At 45.9% G+C, this 18,927-nt stretch overlaps 1 protein-coding gene across 7 annotated transcripts in view; it reads right to left on the bottom strand.

Annotated features, from left to right (window-relative positions):
• Nucleotides 1-18,927, bottom strand: part of NRF1 (nuclear respiratory factor 1) — a 705,079-nt gene that overhangs the window by 226,263 nt on the left and 459,889 nt on the right. For all 7 annotated transcript variants that reach the window (XM_069629591.1, XM_069629590.1, XM_069629596.1 and 4 more), the window contains one exon: nt 14,415-14,495. In XM_069629591.1, coding sequence (XP_069485692.1) covers nt 14,415-14,495 — 81 coding nt within the window. The remainder of the gene's footprint in view (nt 1-14,414; nt 14,496-18,927) is intronic.

Raw genomic sequence — 18,927 nt, 5'->3', positions numbered from 1 at the left:
TGGGATGCATTATCGAGGGTCTAGCCGTCCTGAGCCTTCAGAAGTGTCCTAGGACCGCCCAGTGGACTAACCAGCTATCCAGTGGGTTACCTCAGTAGAATCATCGCCGTTCTGTATTTGTCTTCGGACCTTTGGTGGTCACCAGTTTGTGCCACAAGTCACCTTCCTGCAGGGTTTCAGCTTCTCAGCATCAACGCGTCCTGCTCTGGAAGGTCTTCGAACGCGACTTGGAAGACACCTGCTGTCGCCCATGTGCGGTAGCAGTCTCTGGAACTCTCCTTCCCCCGTCTGGTGAAGTGTCCTGAAGAGGACTACATCGGTGCCTCTATTTCTTCGCAAAGGGTTGCACTCTGCTCCTGGAACAGACCGGTAGAATCCTTGTGCCCGCAGCTCCTGGGCATCTTCTACTAGATCCAACATCGGGAAAAACTACCTCCAGCGACCCCCAGTCCCCCCAGTCGACATACCTAGACACCTGGGAATATCAGAGCCAAGGGGTAAGTAATCCAACAAATTAAACTCCCTCTGTTCTCCTTAGAATAAACTTTAGTTATTAATTCCTTTGCTTTTTAATCGCTGGATCTAAAAGCTGGTATCTGAAAGATAGAAATTATATTTTACATACCGGTAACTTGTTGAAAATCTTCCAGACAAATGTTACCACAAGAACTCTTCCTACATCCGTCCCCCCTCCAAAGAAACAGCTTTGTGGGCTTTGGGCACAAGACCCCATACATCAAAGGGATTGGACTATTCCGGGAGGATAGCTAAGGGGCAACGCGTTTGTCTTGGAAGCAAGACAAGGCATAGCAAAACAAGATTGAACCCTGGTCTCTTGCTTGGAAACCGATCTCAGGTATAAAGCGCATTATAAACAAAAATTATAACGTTAGGGCATACATCTTGCAAACTGGTTTCATTCTATTGCATCACCACTTAACTTCTTTTAGTTGTCCAAGTTATTGTATGGATTTCTACAAACTTAAATGTGACTATGTATATGTTTGATAATGGAATACTGTGTGATATTACTACCTGCTTGATTAATTCTTCTAGAGTGTGTTTTTGGGTCTGTAATAAATAACGTATGTTTATACTTACCTGTCTAAATTGGATGTATGTGCACTTCACTGAGTGGAATCCTTGTGGACGCCTGACCCCACTCACTTTCTCCTGATACCAAGCCTTGACCACTCTCCACACTTACCTTGATTGAGTTTGACTAACCTCTCAGAGTTTCCCCCATTCACTAGAACTTTGGTGGCCTCCTAAAATCAGTGCAGCAGACCAGATTCTAGAAATTCATCTCAACACTGCCACAACCTGGAGAGAGACCGGCGGTCCTCCCAAAGCCTCTGAAGCAACCCCACTGAAGCAAATGCATTTACAGCTGCATGAGACGAAAGCCGACGGAGAGCAACAGTATCCCATCCCCAAAAACTGAACTCAAATTCCAATGTTGTGTTGAAAATGGGGTTGGAGCCAACACGGTCTTAGCAGGATTTTCAAAGGGGAAATCCCATCCGTGGGCAAAAGCAGTCTTCGAATGGCCTGTATTGTCAGGTGGGGAGCCAGGCCAATTGAGGGACGCTGGAAGGTTAGGAACAGGAAGGGAGGGCTATACAAAACTGTTTCATAAATAAAGTGAGGGGTGTTCGGGTTAGGCCAGGAGGTGAGGCAGCAGACCAAGAGACCAATTGGAGGAATATCATTGGAGTAGAGTGTTGTAATGTTGGAGGATGCAATTGAAGGTGAGGTATTGAGCGAGAGTGCTGCCAGTTTGTAAGAGTGTGAATGAGTTTGTGCTATGTGTGTTGAGTGAAAAAGGTGAAGTGTAGAAAGAGGGGAGAAGGGGAGGGGGGAATAGAAGGAGGCGAGGGGGGAGTGGAAGGAGGCGAGGGGGGAGTGGAAGGAGGCGAGGGGGGAGTGGAAGGAGGCGAGGGGGGAGTGGAAGGAGGCGAGGGGGGAGTGGAAGGAGGCGAGGGGGGAGTGGAAGGAGGCTAGTAGAGAGTAGATGAAAGAAGAAAGAACAGGAGTAGGAAGGAGAGAGCGCATGTGAAAATCAGAGGGTCAGATCAGAAAAATAGGTGGCGATAGGAATGGAGGCGAGTGGGAGGAAGAAGGGCAAGAGAAGAGTGGAGAGTAGGAACATCAGGTAAGGAAGAGTACGTGGCTGGAGAGAAAGGAGCTGGGTGTCTAGGTAGGCAACCATGATAATCCTCAAACAGGGAACCACATAGAAGAACCCCAGGGGGAGTCAAATAGAGAAGCCTATGGCCTTTAAGCCATCAAGACAAGTCAACTTTTAGATAGTAGGGGTTACCTGTTAGGGGTTTTCCTAAAGTCCACTTTGGAGGTAAACTTTCTAAAACTATCCCAATGGTTTGCAGCTCCCCAACTCCTAGTATCAGTTTGTACTACTCATGGAACCTTGGAAGAGCAGGCGAGCAGTCAGGCTTATCATAAGAGAAAGATGCGAGCTGTAGCTAAGTACACTGAACCTAGCTAGCAATGTAATTCAAAGAAACACTTACAGATACATGTATATTAGTTTGTAGTTGCTTTTGGTTACAATTGTTAGAACATTTTGACACTAATAGCAGTTCTACTGTACTATCGATAATGCACACTCGCGCACGTACACAGATATACAGTAATTGTATTTAGTAAAGCAAAACCACAAATATCGAAACAGTTCGTTAGTCAAACAGTAGCAAAGGTTAAGGTTTTAGAGGCAGTTTCTTCGCACACTAAGTCTTTTAAGGTCCAATTTGTAACCCTAGCTAAAAGACAGTTCAGAGAGGCTCAAGGTCTTGTGAAGCAGCAGAACAGAAAATGTTCCTGTGGATACTTTCTAGACTTAAAGATGCTGGAAGATTAACACAATGTCAGAGACCCTGCCAAAGGACTGCTAAAGGGACACAAGCAGCAGCTTTGGTTAGATGTAAGAGGAGGGTACCCTGGACACTTCTGTGTGCACTCCAATGCTCTGGAGCGACTTTTCGGATTAAGGTAAGCAATACCTTTTTCCCCCCAACAGTACCTTTGGTTTGAAGAAAAGTTTGTGGCTGGATTCTCCTCGATGTGGCAGCACTGGACACAACCTCCGGATTCCTTGGTCTAGTGACGAAAGGCAGGCCAATGGACGGGATCTCTCAGCAGCCGTCTCGAGGGAGGACGTCTGGCACAGATTTCATCAGCTTCTCTGGTCAGTATGTGGTTTCGTTGTCTTTTCTGCAGCACCAACAAAGGACACAATGCGCCTGGTCAATCTGCTTTGATTCCTGGAGTCCTGCACTCTGGTGAGGGGACTTGGATGAGTTGGATTGTGTCTCTGGAGGTCACCTGGAGCTCAGCAAACACTTGAACATATTCAGCCTTGGCAATACGATGCACTATGATTGGGTCTGCGGTCTCCTGGTATTCGCAGCCTGCAGCTCTGGAATGACTCAGCATCTCGGGAGATTGCTCAGATTGTAGTCTGTTTTACGGCTGGTTGGTACAACCAGCCAAAGGGAAGCAGTCCTCTTCGGAGTTCCTTTGTCGCCTAGAACATACTCAGGACAGCAGTGGTTGTTTCACGGTGTTGCAAAGGGTCTGCCGGCGTCTCTGGTAGTCGTCTTCGGTAACTTCAGTTTCCAGTGGTCGACTTGCCTTTCACCTCAGGAACCTCTCCTTTTATTCAGTTTCAGCACATACTCCCTTTGCAATCTCTCTCAGCAGTTAACAGAAAGGGGCGTTGGCTGTCCAATCAGGACAGTCAAACACGGAGTGGGAGCTGGTTCCATTCAGGTACTCTGGCAGACAAAGAGCAGGGGAGTGAAAAACTCCTCACCCACTTCCTACCTGCCCTGAAACAATGGAGCCCAGGCGAGGAACGGCCAAGGGTTCCCACCAAAGGCAAAACACTCACACAGACTTCCTCCTCCCAGAATGACAGATGGACTAACAAAGAAAAACCACGTTAGAAATGACGTAAAAAGAAAGAAGCCCCCAAGTTAGTACTTCGTGTCCCTATTGTGCACAACAGGGACTGTGAATAAAGTCGAAGGTAAAAAATAGTACAATGGTAGGTTGAACGCCTCCATTGCAACCAGCCACAACTAGAAGGTTGTCTATGTGACTGAAGTCACAGGAGCAGAGAGAAGGGGAATACCAAGTATCCTCTTGGCACTCCACATAAGGTGGTGTGTGCCAATCTCTCAGAATCAAGATACAAAGCATCTATCTATCCTTAATAACAGTACAAAGTAAGGATAAGTAAAGAATCTCAAAGGAGAACCCAAAGGGTTCCCAGCAACACTGTCCATAAGGAGCTGCATGCTGCAAAAGTAATACACGGATACCTTAAAAGAGATGGAGGAAAGTAGTGTCCATAGAAAAAAGTAAAACAGAACAGAGTTCCAAAAGGTAGAGCTCATAAGAAGGAATGAATGGAAAAAGGCTCCACTCATTCAGGATATAAAGAAAAAGGTCCAGAAAAAAGTGCTGGGGGTCTCACTAGGAGAGGGGAGGATGAAGCACAAAAAAGATACATTTCCCCAACACCTTCACTAGTTGCTATTCTGGGGTTTAGGAACATCTGCACTAGGAAGGAAGGAGTCCACGGGAGGAGAGGGACAATTGCCAGTATATGCTCCAGCCCCGGCGCACTACACTGAAAAAGCTGCACATCATGTCATTTTTTATATAGAGTTCGTATGGCCATCGGCGATGGGGATAAAATAGCAAAACTGCTTTTTGTAGATGATGCCCTCGATGAAATCAATGTCGTCAGGCTCCTTTGTTCTGATCCAGAATAGCCGCACTACTCTATTTGACTTAGCAATGTGTTGAAACTGATCCTCATTTGTAGAGAATGTTACAGGGAGTTCCCTTCATCAGGTGAGGGCATAGGGTAGTACTCCAGGGCAATGCTCTCACCCTCATCTCGTGCAACCCTTTCCTCTTAGATGCCATTTTCCTGCTGTAGTAAGTACTCAAGGGACCATGTCATTTTGGGCTCTAGCTTTTCAGTTGCTGTTACCTCTGTATGTGCCTAAAGACAAGTTGGTAACAGCAGAGACAGGTTTACCATTTTTGCATTGTTTTTAGCGTGCAGATTCATGTTTACCACATATGGCTACTAAAGGTTGCTAGTGTACTAAAATGGTCGTGCCACGAGATTTTTGCTTGCTCTTTGGCCTCCCTTAAAAAAGTCATGCACTTTCCTGGGAAAGAGGTAGGGGTGCGTGTGTGTCTGTCTGTGTCTCTCTCTCTCCCAGCAAAGGGTAAGACTGTCTGGTCCTATTCAACTTCCCTGCAGCCAGAGAGTCTAGGTGTGGGGCATGAGAGAAACAGTAACCAGATAATATTGCCAGAAAAAATAAAGATGTAATAATCAGTGGTGAATATTCACTGAAATATTATATCATCTTAAAATAATTTCATCAACCATGTAATCATATATGTATACGAGTATTGGTTGATTTTTATAAGTCTTATAATTATGTGATTACTATTATTGTAGTTCCCATTTTCAACCACTAGAGGCTGTTGCACAGGTTCCATTTAATGTAGTTCCCTTTTCCTCCACTGGAGGCTTTTGCACTTGTTTTCGTTTCCAGTTTCCCATGCCCGCCATTTTCAATAGTCGGTGTTTCCAGAGACTGTTGCAGGTGAAGACGTTCCCGTTCATCAAGGCCTTAGATTTTTTGTGGAACGTGTTTTTTTCCACTGGATGACTTCGAATGGTTCTTTCCAGGATTCTTTGGTTTTTAAAATGGGTTTTTAAAGGAACACGGTTTGGATTGCTGGATTTTTTTTAGGATGACTTTTTGGAACTTGGATTTTTTTTCACATTTTTGGATTATTTGGATTTTGGAATGCTTTCTCTGGATGCTTTGTTTTGATCCCTGGATTACTTTTGGAAACTTGGATTATTTCACTATAACAGATGTTTCTTCCACAGATTCTCTGGTTTCGGAAACGTTTTTTTTTTCAGATGTTTGTGTTATTGGATTCTGGAATGCTTCACTGGATACTTTGTATCAATGGATTACTTTTGGGTACTTGGATGCCTATTTATTCAGGATTTTGGATCGATTGTACAGGACACGCTTCTTGGATGGATAGATTTCTTCTTGGAAATCAGGGAAAAAAACTTTTCAAAATGGTGCAACACAGGGACGGATATTTACAATGTGAAGTTTAGTGAGTTTAATATTTTATTATTTTATTCCATAACAACGGTCTGCTGAATTTTGTAACGACTATTAACAGGCAAGTTTTAATATTTTAGGTTAAACGCAATACGAAATGGCATTTTTTTTTGCGTATTAGTACAAATACAGTTCAGTTGAAGATTCCCATTCTGACAGAGCTTTTAATTCTGCTATTTTCTTTGTAATTTCTCATTTGGATGTCTTTTGCAAATGAATGTTGTATCTCGTGAAGAACATTAGCATTGGCAAACATGATTCGGTTCCTTCCGCACTGATGGCAGCAGTATTTATTCTGCCATGTAAGAGACTACTCTACTGTATGCATAGGGACGCTCTGAAAATTATACCTCTTATTTCACCACAATTTTTTGTTATATTTGCGGAACGGTAAAATCACATAACCGAGTGAAATCAATAGCTGTCCTTGATTGGACAACTACTAGCTGTTCGAATGGTGTAGATCCTTATCATTGGTAGGCTTGGGCTTGCTTCTGGGCTAGATTTGGGATAGGAAGAGAACTCCTGCTGCCATTTCTGTAGATCAGCATTGGAGCCAATCCCCCCCTAGACGAACAGCTGATTGAAGAGCCAAAGAAGAATCCCAGCGAGGCCTGGCCTTCCCCCTTCGTGTTATGTTATATAAACTTGGAGAGCGCACGTACACCCAAAGGCATCTTGGCGCTAGTTACTGAAGAGGAATGAAGATCCAGAGCGGCCGACACCACCATAGGAGAGAGACAGCCTAAAACAGGAGTTTTCAGAAGCAACCGGAAGGTAAAATGGTCTTCAGTTGCACAGAGAGCGATGGGCAACTTGTTCCAGGCTCTAGCAGCCGCCACCGAAAAGGCACAGCCTCCCATACGTGACAGACGATAACGGGGGGCAATGAGAAGACACGCAGACTGAGAGCGCAGCAGATGGGAAGGAGTGTAATGAACAAACTTTGATTGGAGGTACTCAGCACCCACGCCATAGAAGGCACGATGCACCAGAGACAGTGATTTGAACAGGATCCGGCTAGCAACAGGAAGCCAGTGTAGTTTGAGCAGAGGAGAAATGTGGGATGCAAAAGGAGGGCGGAATATGGAACGAACGGCGGCATTTTGCAGCAGTTGAAGCCTTTGTATCAAATAGCGAGGCTAGGCCAAATACAGAGAGTTTCAGTAGTCGAGAGTGCTGAGGACCAAGGCTGCCACTACCGGAGCCTGGCATTCAGCAGGAATAAAGGGCAAGACTTTCCGCAAAATGCAGAGTTTAAAGTGCCCGGCACTACAGACACTAGCCACCTAATTGTCAAGAGACAGAGAGGCAGAGATCTTGACACCAAGGTTGCGGACCAATTGAACCGGAAGAGGAAGAGGGCCAAGGCTCGATGGCCAGAACTGCGGGGTCCAAAAGAGAAGGGGAGATGAGGTACCCACAACCAGGACCTTGGTCTTACTGCCATTCAATTTTAGCCAATTAGTCATCCAATGCCCCAGATCCTCCAAGCAGTTCCTAAGTCGTGCAGCAGTCTCAGCTTGAGTGAGATCCAGGCGGACGAGAATCTGTGTCGTCCGCATAAGAGTAGTAGCGGAAGCCATGTGAGTGGATAAGAAGCAGAAGAGATCTAATATAAATATTAAAGAGAATGGTAGAAAGTGCAGAGCCCTGAGGGACACCACAGAGAAGTGTAGCCAACTTAGATCGGAAAGGGGGAAGAGAAATAGACAGAGCGATCAGACAAAAACGATGTGAACCAGTCGAGGACCTGGACAGAAAGACCAGCGTTGGAAAGGCGAGAAAGCAAGATGGAATGATCGACGGTGTTGAAAGCAGCCGACAGATCCAAGAGTAGGACTGCTCCGACACCACCCTTGTCCACCAAACATACCAGGTCATAAAGTACTGAGTTCAAGACAGATTCAGTACCCCTCCCGGGGCGGAAACCAGACTGAAAAGGATCGAAGAAATGAGAGGACTCAAGAAAGTTAGAGATAAGAGGGGACACCAAAGCCTCCATCAACTTCATAAGAAAAGGAAGAAGTGAGATAGGATGATAATTAGACAGAACATCAGGATCAAGAGACGGTTTCTTAAGAAGAGGGACAACCAGGGCGTGCTTAAGGGAGGGAGGAACAAGTCCTGTGGAGAAGGAAGTATTCACAGCAGTGGTGATATGCTCAATGAGGTCAGCAGATACCTCCTTTAAAAGAATAAGAGGTATAGCATTGTTAGGATATGCAGACTTTAGTCTAGAAATGGCTGACAATACGTCAGAGTTAGAGAACTGCGGAAACGAAGACCAAGAAGCAGTTGGAGAAGGGGAAGAAGTGACAATTTTAGGGGCTGTGAGCGACGGCAAACCAGCCTTTATGTGGTTGCGAATAGTGGAGATTTTTTCAAGAAAGAAATCAGAAAGAGTCACACAGGCCTTGCGAAGGGGGGACCGAGGCCTTACCATTCTCAGGGGAAGAGAGACTGGACAAGATCAAAGAGGGCTTTAAGTTTATTAAGCGCTGATTGAACTTTCTGGCTATAATAGAGCTTCCTAGCAGTGATCAGAGCCTTATGATAGGCCGAGAGAGAGCAGCAAAATAGGTTCTTAGCAGAGGGGGAGTAATCTAGACGCCATTTTCTCTCTGCCTGACGACAGTGCAATTTAAGTGCTGAAAGATCATCAGTAAACCAAGGTTCGGGGGTGCGGATTTTGGGTTTACAAAGTTTAATAGGGGCTAGCAAGTCAGCCGAGGCTAAGAAGGCGGCTTCAAGCTTAATAAGAGAACAGTCCACAGCATTGCCAGAATTGGCAAGCAGAGCAGAGGTCAGAACTGGATACTCTCAACCAGCTGTGTTTAAAGACAGACGGTTTGGCAGGACGGGGGAGGGGAACCTGAAGAAGGTAAGAAAAAGCTATCAGAAAGTGGTTGGACCAGAGCCTAGGACTAACAGAAATAGAATAAAGAGCAGCTATAAGGGCAAAGACAAAATCAAGGGTATTCCCACGGATGTGGGTAGGTTCAGAGATCAGCTGGGGAAAACCCATGTCCTGCGCATAGAGGATAAGAAATTAGTAGCTGGACACAGAGGCAGTGTTCAATGGGAGATTAAAATCTCCAGCAATAAGAAGACCAGGATGTTTGGTTTGAAGCTCAAGCACAAGATTAGGGAATTGTTAGCAGAATTGGGCATCATACCCAGGTGGGCGATAGACCAGCAGAATAAACAGAGTGCACACAGGGGAAACCAGAATACGACTAACATTCAATTTTTAGATTGTGATCAGGAATAGAATAGGAAGCTCTAAATTTAGTTTTAAAAATAGGGGCAATTCCACCACCAGGGTGAGCTGAGGGGCGATCTACATGTATTATATCATATTCAGAAGGAAGGACCTGAACAATAGCAGGGCCAGAGGACTCCGTAAGCCATGTTTCAGTTAGTAACAATAGATAAAATTGGTAGTTGGAAATAAGATCATGGCATTCCAGTGCATGAGCCGGCAGCGAGCGAGTGTTGAGCAGGGCACAGCGGATAGCCGCCGTAGAGATGTATTTAGAGATGGTAGGTAAAACTTTGAAGGCCAGAGGGTCTTTGTAGGAGCAAGAGCGAGCATTAAATTACGATCATAAGGGAAAGGACGCAAAACTACATGGGCAAAGGCGCCCTGTGTTGTCCGTGCCCGGATGGGCACAGACGGGCTTGCCTTTTACGCGCCGAAGGCGCGCACGCGGTGTGCCCGCAGCGCGGGCGAGTGCTGAAGCACATAGAAGCAGGAAGCACAGCTGACAGTGAGGCGAGCGACGCCCACTGCAGGAAATAAAAAGAGGACTGGCCGCTAGCCAGCAGAATCCAGGAATACTATTAAACTGCTCGAAGTAGCACTAAGTAAATACACAGTATTTCACTTTTACTTTCAACACGTAGTAAAATCACTTTCAAAGTCAACACAATGATTAGCAGCAATTATTAAAAACAGTAATCCCCCCGTAACGTAAGAAGGCTTAAAGGAAGTCTAAAAAGACAACCTCACCCTCGTGCATTTGGCCCAGAGAAGCCGTGTTGGATTACCTGAACTCCGAAAACCCCAAGCAGTGCTTCAGCCTGGACTACCTGAACTCCGAAAACCCCAAGCAGTGCTTCAGCCCCTGGATCCAGCTGTTCTTAGCCTTCGGAAGTGTCACTGGATCACCTGGTGGACTGACCAGCTCCATTGTGCGCTACCTCACCAGAAGCGCCACCATTTTACGGTTGCACCCAGAACTTTGGTAGTTGACAGGTTGTGGTACAAGTCACATTCTCTCTGAATTTCAGTGTTCCATTATAAAGGCATCCTGTCCTAGAGTAGCTTCTTCAACTGCGACAGGAAGGATGCCTGCTGTCTGTGTGTGTGGTGACCTTCGCCAGAACTAGTCATCCACCGTCATGTGAAGTATCCTGAAGAGGTTTGCACCGGTGAATCTTGCATTTCTTCATCACCAGGGGTTGCATCTTGCATCTGGACCGAACTGGAAACATCCTTGTACCCGCAGCTCCTGGGTACCTCATTAGAATCAATAGCGGGAAATCAAACCTCCGGCGACCCTCAGTCGACCCATCAAGTCATGTGGGAAAATCTGTCGGAAGGTTAAATAAACGCAAAGCATTGCCCCCCATCCTTCATGGGATAGCATTGTGAACCAGCCCATTTGTATCCTAATCTTTCATTCCACTGCATTTTGGTCACAGAACCTGGGTAGTATTTTCTTAAAGAGAACACGATTTACTTAACTAGTAACGTTGTTGAAAATCTTCTTTGAACAATCACCAACACACGTAAAATTAGAATTTACCTAAAGAGACTACATTCTAAGGAGAAGCATTGTGGCTCCTGTGAGTTTTGTGCACAAGGCCCCATTCTTCTTGGGGATTGGACCGCTGAAGTTAGGAAAATTCACTTGTGACTTGGTTCCATCTTTACTGTATTCATTTACTTACCTCCTGTGTTACGTTATTTGAATGCATTTTGAGGACCTATTGTGAATTTATGTGCGTTTGTTATGGAGTATTGTGCAATAATATCACCTGCTATTTTCATTTTTTAATGTGTGTAACGGGCCTAAAATATTTGTCTTTTTATCCATTCCTGTCTAAATTGAATTATTGTGTATTATTTTGTGTGGACTGATTGAGAACCCACTGACTCCACTCACACTCACCTGAGACTAGCTTTGACTGCTCTTCACGTTTACCTTGTTTGGGTTTTGGCTAACCTCTCAAGAGTACAATAGGCCTCCTAAAATCTGTCCACCAGGCCAGATTCTAGAAATCCATCTTAACACCAATCACCGAAAATTGATGCACGCGCCTGGTTTCTCCAACAAGGATATAAGGGAGCCACCCTTTCCCTCTTGTTGTACTTCTCCCCCTGTATGATAGGCTTGCATGGAGTCAAAGCCTGATTTTTGTACAAGGACCTTTCCTTGGCATCAACTTTCCAAATTAAGGGAAATTAGAGGCATATCTGGAGTTTTCTTCCTAGTGTGCCATAGAATGAGTGTGATTTGCGGTGTCAAGCCTACCATGTGCGATGACGGTCTGTCGTACTCTGATATTTTTGGGCTAGACCCAGATTCGACGACGATCAACTTGGAGCAACCCTCATCTGGCTTGTGCTTTGGTTTGGATTCTGAGTGGACATTTGTCTCCATGTCACAACCTGAACTTGGCCCTCGGGAGCTGGGTTTCGAATGAGGATTTGTCTCCAAGGCTTCTGGGTTTTGAAATCCTTGGGTTCACTGTTAATCCTGACGCTAGTTTTCTCAACTACGAGATCCTCCGTGGTAGCGGTGGACTCCCCCATAGAATCTTTGGTCTGTATGGCATATGTGGCCCATCGCTTTGTACGACACTCCGTGTTTTCGGTTTGAATTTGCAGTACGCTTGCAAAAATCCTCGTTGTGGTCTCTTGGAAGGCAGCTATTGCACGGGAATCTGAAGTTGAACTATGAACAAAATTTAAAAGGGTGTTTCTCATGGGTGGGGAGGAAATCAGCGAGCTAGTGGGGATTGAACTAGGTGGAATTATGGTGGGGTTAAAAGTATAGAAAAACAGGGGATTTGGGGGGACCTCCAAATAAAAAAAATAAACTATTCGGTATTTTGACTTGAGTGAAATTTACCACTCTGATTTTGCCTTTTGTAAAATCACATAACCAACACTAGGTGGTGGCCTAAGCAAAGTATGCAAATATAAGAAGATTTACAAGCCCCAGAAGCAATATATACAAAAAACTGGAAAGGCATTTATTTTATTTTGTAATTTAGGTATGTGGCTTTATAATCCATGTTTGGGGCGCTCCCCATAGACATAGCTAGTTTATGAATGTAATGGGGATGCACATGATGGACAGCTAGGATTACATGTAAATTACTATTTCTTACTGAAAAAAAGGGACAGATGGCAGGAGAACATCGGAAGCTAGGAGCAAAACTACTTCCAGCATAAGTCTTTTTCAATGAATCTCCAAACAGATAACGACCCTCTAACATCTGTCAGACTGCAGTCCATGAATCCAAGCATGTCTAGTTGCTGCGCCAAGGACCACCATCATATGCTTTAGATTTACTTACAGTGCCGACTAGAATTGAAGATTCAGCAGTTATAGATCATCCTCCTCCATAATGATCTAATCGCTTGACCTAAGTTGCGTTTAAGTGCGATGCCTTGTCCACCCTCAGAGCCCCTTTCAGATTAATACCCAGCTCACTCTCAGGATGCTTATGTACAAGTTTACTGGCTACCTTCTTGTGTCCTCCTGTATAGGGTTGGTGGGGCTAGGATAGGGGTTGCAACGTTCAGCCAATAAATGAGAGTGAAGGTAGCTGCAAGACAAAGACAGATCGGTGGGAAGGAGTGCGTGGGGAGTGGGTCTGTCTGCTTGATGGAGCTATGGTGGAGGGCGGATCCCGGGGTGGGGGAGTTAGTTTGGGGGTTTAAGAAGTAGGAAAGACCCACCAGGTTTTGAGGGCTTTCCAAGCAGGTGATCCTGAATGAGGCGGAGCGCGAGGAGAAGGGAGTTCCAGACTGTGGGTGCAAAGATGGAGAAACAGGCTCCTCCTAGTCTGAAGAACTTGAAGGGGGCCTGGGGGGGGGAAGACTACGAGGAGTTGTGCAGAACCTGATCTGAGAATGTGTGGGGGTGGTAGCGTGCAAGTTTATTTTGGAGAAATTCAAGGCCTTTCTTATAGATGGCATGGTGAGAAATGCACATGGCTTTGAAGGAGGCCTGTCTGTCGACTGATGGGGTGCCAGAGAAGTACCCTGAGTGCAGGGCATATGTTCTCTCTGTGTGAGGGTGCGAGGAGGAGCCTTGCTGCAGCGTTTTTGATCTGTTGGAGCTTTTTGAGTGGAGATGTAGGAGCACCTAGATAGAGGGAGTTAGAAGTCTAGGCGCGAGAGGATGATGGCCATGATTGCGGCGAGTCTATACGGATAGGAAATGTATAGCAACAGTGTGAAACTGCACAGGTGGAAGGTGCATGATCTGGAGACTGCATTGATGTTGCTGGAGACGATGTCGGAGCTAAAAATGCATCCCAGATTTTTCACTGAGGGGGATGCAAAGGGTGCAGGTCCTAAGGAGGGTGGCCAGAGGTGGGTTAGGGAAAGAGCCGTTTTGCCGCACATTAGGATTGAAGAATGCTTGGGTCCTCCTCTTCCGTAGCTTGAGCAAAAGCTTAGCACACATCAGATTCAGAGCTTTAGAATGACCATCCAAAACAAAAATTTCTTGGTGAACTGCTGTATACCAATATAACCTGTCAAATACTGCAATGCTTAATTGTTACTGTACACTGCACAGTGGAAAGGATTCGTCATTTTAAAAAATGCTTTTTCTTGTCATAATGTTTATGCTTTTGGGTATTTTCAGGGAGTGTGGCTAGAGCCCATTATAAAAATATACAGACCTCTCGGAAACATGGAAGATTGGACAAAACATGGTGGTACAGAGATAAAAGAATAGAGTACAAAAAAAGTTTTCTACTTTTTTATGTCTTGCAAAACAGAATTTGGAAGCAGTGCTTGTGGGTTAAAAAGGCTGCTGGCGAAAGCAGCAATTGTGGTTTACGAGAATTGTACTTCAAGTTTTTCTTGTGGTCAATAAGAGCAGAACAGAGGCACAGACAATTAATGGAACAAATGCAAGACAGGAGGGTAAGTAATAATAACATGCCTGTCGGCATACTTACCTAAGCGTGTGATGGCTGCAAGAGCCTGCCGGAGAGCACGCAGAGAGCAGCATCAGTTCTCCTTGTGGACAGGCAGCCGTTCTGAAGAAGTGGAAGCCAAGGTCACAGAGTACAATAGCCACAGAATCAATTTACAATGCATTTTAAGCATTTTCCATAAATTGTAAAATTATTCAGTATACGTCAAGCTGGCACTTCACTGAACTTGTTAGTGCCATATGTTTGTAGAGGCCACCTTAAAAGTGTAACAAGCTAGTGTCTCTGAACATTCATGGCTCTTGCTTTTCAATTAACATTTATTATCGTGTCCCTGGAAAAACCTCCAATCAACTTATGAACCCTCCATCAGAAAGTAGGCAGTAATCCTACCATAACCAAGCTGGAGCTACAAAACAATGAATTGCCTCTGTGGCGGGCTTCTCTATGTTGGGGAACTTAACAGGTCTATTGAAGAATAACACATTACTTACCCCCCTGTAATGTTCTTTCTGATGGATGTTCCTCCCACAGATTATTCATCCATGATATCCCTATTCCAGTGCAGCTGTTCTCCTGCAAATTTTCCACGACTAGAGGGTTCAGCGCGGCTCCGACTGATGCCTCTCTGCACCCCGTGATGGACAGGACATTGGGGGACAGTATGACTGTGCATAGGTCCGACATCCAGTGGTCACTGCGGAGTATTGCATTTTGTTTTTCGTAGTCGAAAAGGGGACGTCGACAAGGCGTGTCTGTAACACTATCCCTATAGTGACGTGCGTTGTACCCACAATCCCTCACGCGTCGAGGTCCCTCTGTTTGTATTTTTCTGCCCTGAGGGAGCCTTCTAGACGTGAGTGAGTACAGAAAAGAGAGAAATATAGTAGAGGATGTCTATGTTCTGTCCATCCGAGCGGGGAGGAAGGGCGGGCGCATGTGAATCTAAGCAGATACAACCATCAGAAATGCTTTTACGGTAAGTAATGCATTGTCTTCTGATGTTTGTTAATCTGCTTAGAATCACATGCTGTGCATAGACTAGCGAGCAGTACCCGGAGTTGGCGGTGGGTTATGAGAAGGAACAGTAGAGAAAAGATGTCTTAATACTGCCTGCCCCACCTGGGAGTCAGATCTAGAGTGTGCATCTAGACAGTAGTGTTTTGTAAAGGTGTGCACAGAACTCCAGGTAGCCGCTTTGCAGATGGACACAAGGGGAACATTTGCAATGAATGCTATGGAAGCCCCAGTGCCTCGAGTGGAATGTGCTCTTGGCTTGAAGGGTAGTTCTCTCTTAGCAAGAGTGTAACAGAGTGATGCATTGTACAATCCATCTAGATATAGTGGACTTCGAGACGGCATCTCCTTCTCTTCCTGCTGCCACCGAGACAAAGAACTGATTAGTCTTTCTCAGTGATCTGGTTCTTTCCATGTAGAACATGACAGCTCTGCGTACATCTAGTGTATGCAGACTTTTTTCTCCCAAGCTGGAAGGGTTTTGAAAGAACGTTGGTAGTTCTATAGATTGGTTTACATGAAATTTCGAGATGAATTTTGGTGCAAACCTTGGGTGTGTGCGAAGAACCACCTTATCCTTGTGAACTGATACGAAGGGGTCTAGTACAGAAAGAGCCTGTAGTTCACTTACTCTCCTAATGGAGGTGATAGCTATTAGGAAAGCAGTCTTAAGAGTGAGGTATTTAAGAGTTGCCTTGTGCATGGGTTCGAAAGGAGTGCCCATGAGTCTAGAAAGTACCACGTTTAAGTCCCATCCGGGAGCTGGGTTAGCTATCGGGGGGGTGTATTCTCTTTACCCCTTCCATAAAGGCCTTGATAACTGGTATCTTCCACCACGACACTTTAAGTTGGGAAGTGGTGTATGCAGAAAGTGCCGCTAGGTGGACTTTAATGGAATTAAACACTAGACCTAAATCCAGTAAATGGGTCAAGTACAGAATAATGTTAGTGGCAGAGCAGTCAACCGGGTTGATGTTCTTACTTCTACACCAGATGACAAATCTTTTCCACTTGCTAGAATAGCAGTGGCGAGTATTAGGTTTTCTGGCTTCCCTGAGGATGTCCATACATCTCTGAGGGAGATGTAAATGTCCAAATTCTATGATCTCAGGAGCCAGGCTGCTAAGTTCATGGTCTGAGGGTATGGATGCAGTGTCCTGTCCTTGTCTTGTGACAGCATGTTGTACGGGCAGGGAAGTTTCATTGGGGGAGATAGGGACATCTCCATCAAGTGAGCGAACCATGGCTGCCGGGCCCACATTGGGGCTACTAGTATCATGGTAACCTGCTCTTGGTGCATCTTGTGCACCACTTTGTTGAGGAGGGGAGTCGGGGGAAAGGCGTAAACAAATTTCCCTGACCATTGAATCAACAGACCGTTCCCCTTGGACTGGTTCTGGGGGTACCTGGAGGCGTAACTTTGGCATTGTGAGTTCTCCAGGGTTGCGAACAGGTCTATTTCCGGGAAACCCCATTGCGTGAAGACGTCTAAAACGATGTTTTCGTGTAATTGCCATTCGTACTCTTTGGGTAGGGGGAAGTCTCTGCTGAGTTTGTCTGCTAGCAGATTGAGTTCCCCTGGTACATGTTGTGATAGTAGGAACATGTTGTGATAGTAGGAACATGTTGTGTTTGAGAGCCCACTTCCATATATTCTGGGACAGCTTGGACAGTCCTGGAGAGTGAGTGCCCCCTTGCTTGTTGAGATAGTGCATGGCTGTGGTGCTGTCTGTGAGGACCATCACTGTCTTTCCTTGTAAGTGTTCCTGAAAGGCTTTCAGTGCTTTGAACACTGCTAATAGTTCCAGCAGGTTTATATGCTTGGATGCTAAGCTCGGAGTCCACACTCCGTGAGCAGTCTGATGGGATAGGTGAGCCCCCCATCCTGTAAGGGATGCGTCTGTGGTTAGAGTGGCTTCCACTGCGGGTGTGGCAAAAGTTTTCCCTAATAACAGGTTTTCCTTTGTCCACCACCGTAGCGAGAGAACCAAGGCCTGCGAGACCACCACCAGATCGTCCCATTGTCCGCTGGCCTGACACCACTGGCTGTAGAGCCACTCTTGCATTGGGCGCATGCGCAGGCGCGCGTGAGGTACCAAATAAATACATGACGTCATCATCCCTAGCAAGCGCATTGCTTTGCGTACCGTCACCTCTCGACCTGCCACATATTGGGGGATCAGAAACAGCATGTTTTGGACCCTCTTGTTGGAGGGGAAGACGAGGCCGTCCTTTGTTCGAATTAGAGCCCCTAGGAATTGTTTGATTTGGCTGGGGTCTAAGCTGGACTTCTTTTCGTTGATGGAGAAGCCCAGTTGGGACAAAAGGTCTACGGTCCTTTGGGTATTGGAGAAGCATGTTTCGTAAGAATCCCCTGTTATGAGCCAGTCGTCGAGGTACGGGTAAACCGGGATGGATAATCTGCGCAGGTGGGCCGCTGCCACTGCCAGTACTTTCGTAAATACCCTTGGTGCAGATGCTATCCCGAAGGGTAGTACTCTGAACTGATAGTGTTTGTTCTCTATCTTGAACCCGAGGTATTTTCTGTGCGCTGGCAACATTAAAATATGAAAGTATGCATCTTTCATGTCTAGTGTTGTCATGTAATCCCCCTGTGATAACAGTGGGATTACTTCCTGCAAGGTCACCATACGAAACTTTTGGGGTTTGACAAAGTTGTTTGCTGGGCGTAGATCTAATACAGGGCGCATGGTTAAGTCCTTTTTGGGTACAAGGAAGTACACTGAATAAATACCTTCTGTTACCTGAGATAGGGGGATAGCCTCTATAGCTTCTTTTTTCAGTAGCTCTTCTACTTCTTGAAGAAGAATAGTGAGGTGTTCCGGTGTCGTGCGTCGGTTCCGTGGGGGTCTGTATTTCGGGGATCCGTTGAATTCGATGCAGTATCCGTGGGCTATGGTGGATAATACCTAGCGGTCTGACGTTATTCCCTCCCATGCTGAAAGGAACGATGTTAGCCGGCCCCCGACCGGTGATGCATGGGAGGGGACCCGAATCTTTGGGTCATTTGTTGGTATTGGGCGTGGGGCCTTTTGGACTGGAGCCGCGCCCTCTTCCTTTGCCACGACGTTGGCCTCTTTGACTGAACTGGGTGCTTTGGTTAGAGGGCCAGTTGGTAGCAGAGTAAAATTGTTGTTGGCTTTGCTGCTGGCGTTGGCCACGAAAGGAGCGTCTATTGCCATAGCTGCGTCTGTTAGGTGGCCTAGAAATTTGGTCAAGAGTCTTGATGGTATCAAACTCCTTCTTCGCATGTTCTAGTGCCTCATCAACTGCTTTCCCAAACAGATGTGTTTGCTCTATGGGCTTATTTATTAGGGAAGCCTGAGTTTCTGGCTTAAATCCCGAATTGCGCAGCCAGACATGGCGTTTGAGAAGTATTCCCTGAACCAGGGAGCGGCCAGCTGTCTCTGCGGCATCTAAGGAGTTCTTTACGATGCCCTGGTTTACAAGAGTTCCCTCTGATATAGTAGCCAACAGGCGTGAACGCAGGGGTTCTGGT

The sequence above is a fragment of the Ambystoma mexicanum genome, chromosome 12 (assembly GCF_040938575.1).
Source record: "Ambystoma mexicanum isolate Mex_15411 chromosome 12, UKY_AmexF1_1, whole genome shotgun sequence".
Classification (NCBI taxonomy): Eukaryota; Metazoa; Chordata; class Amphibia; order Caudata; family Ambystomatidae; genus Ambystoma; species Ambystoma mexicanum.
This window is presented reverse-complemented; position numbering and strand designations above follow the sequence as displayed.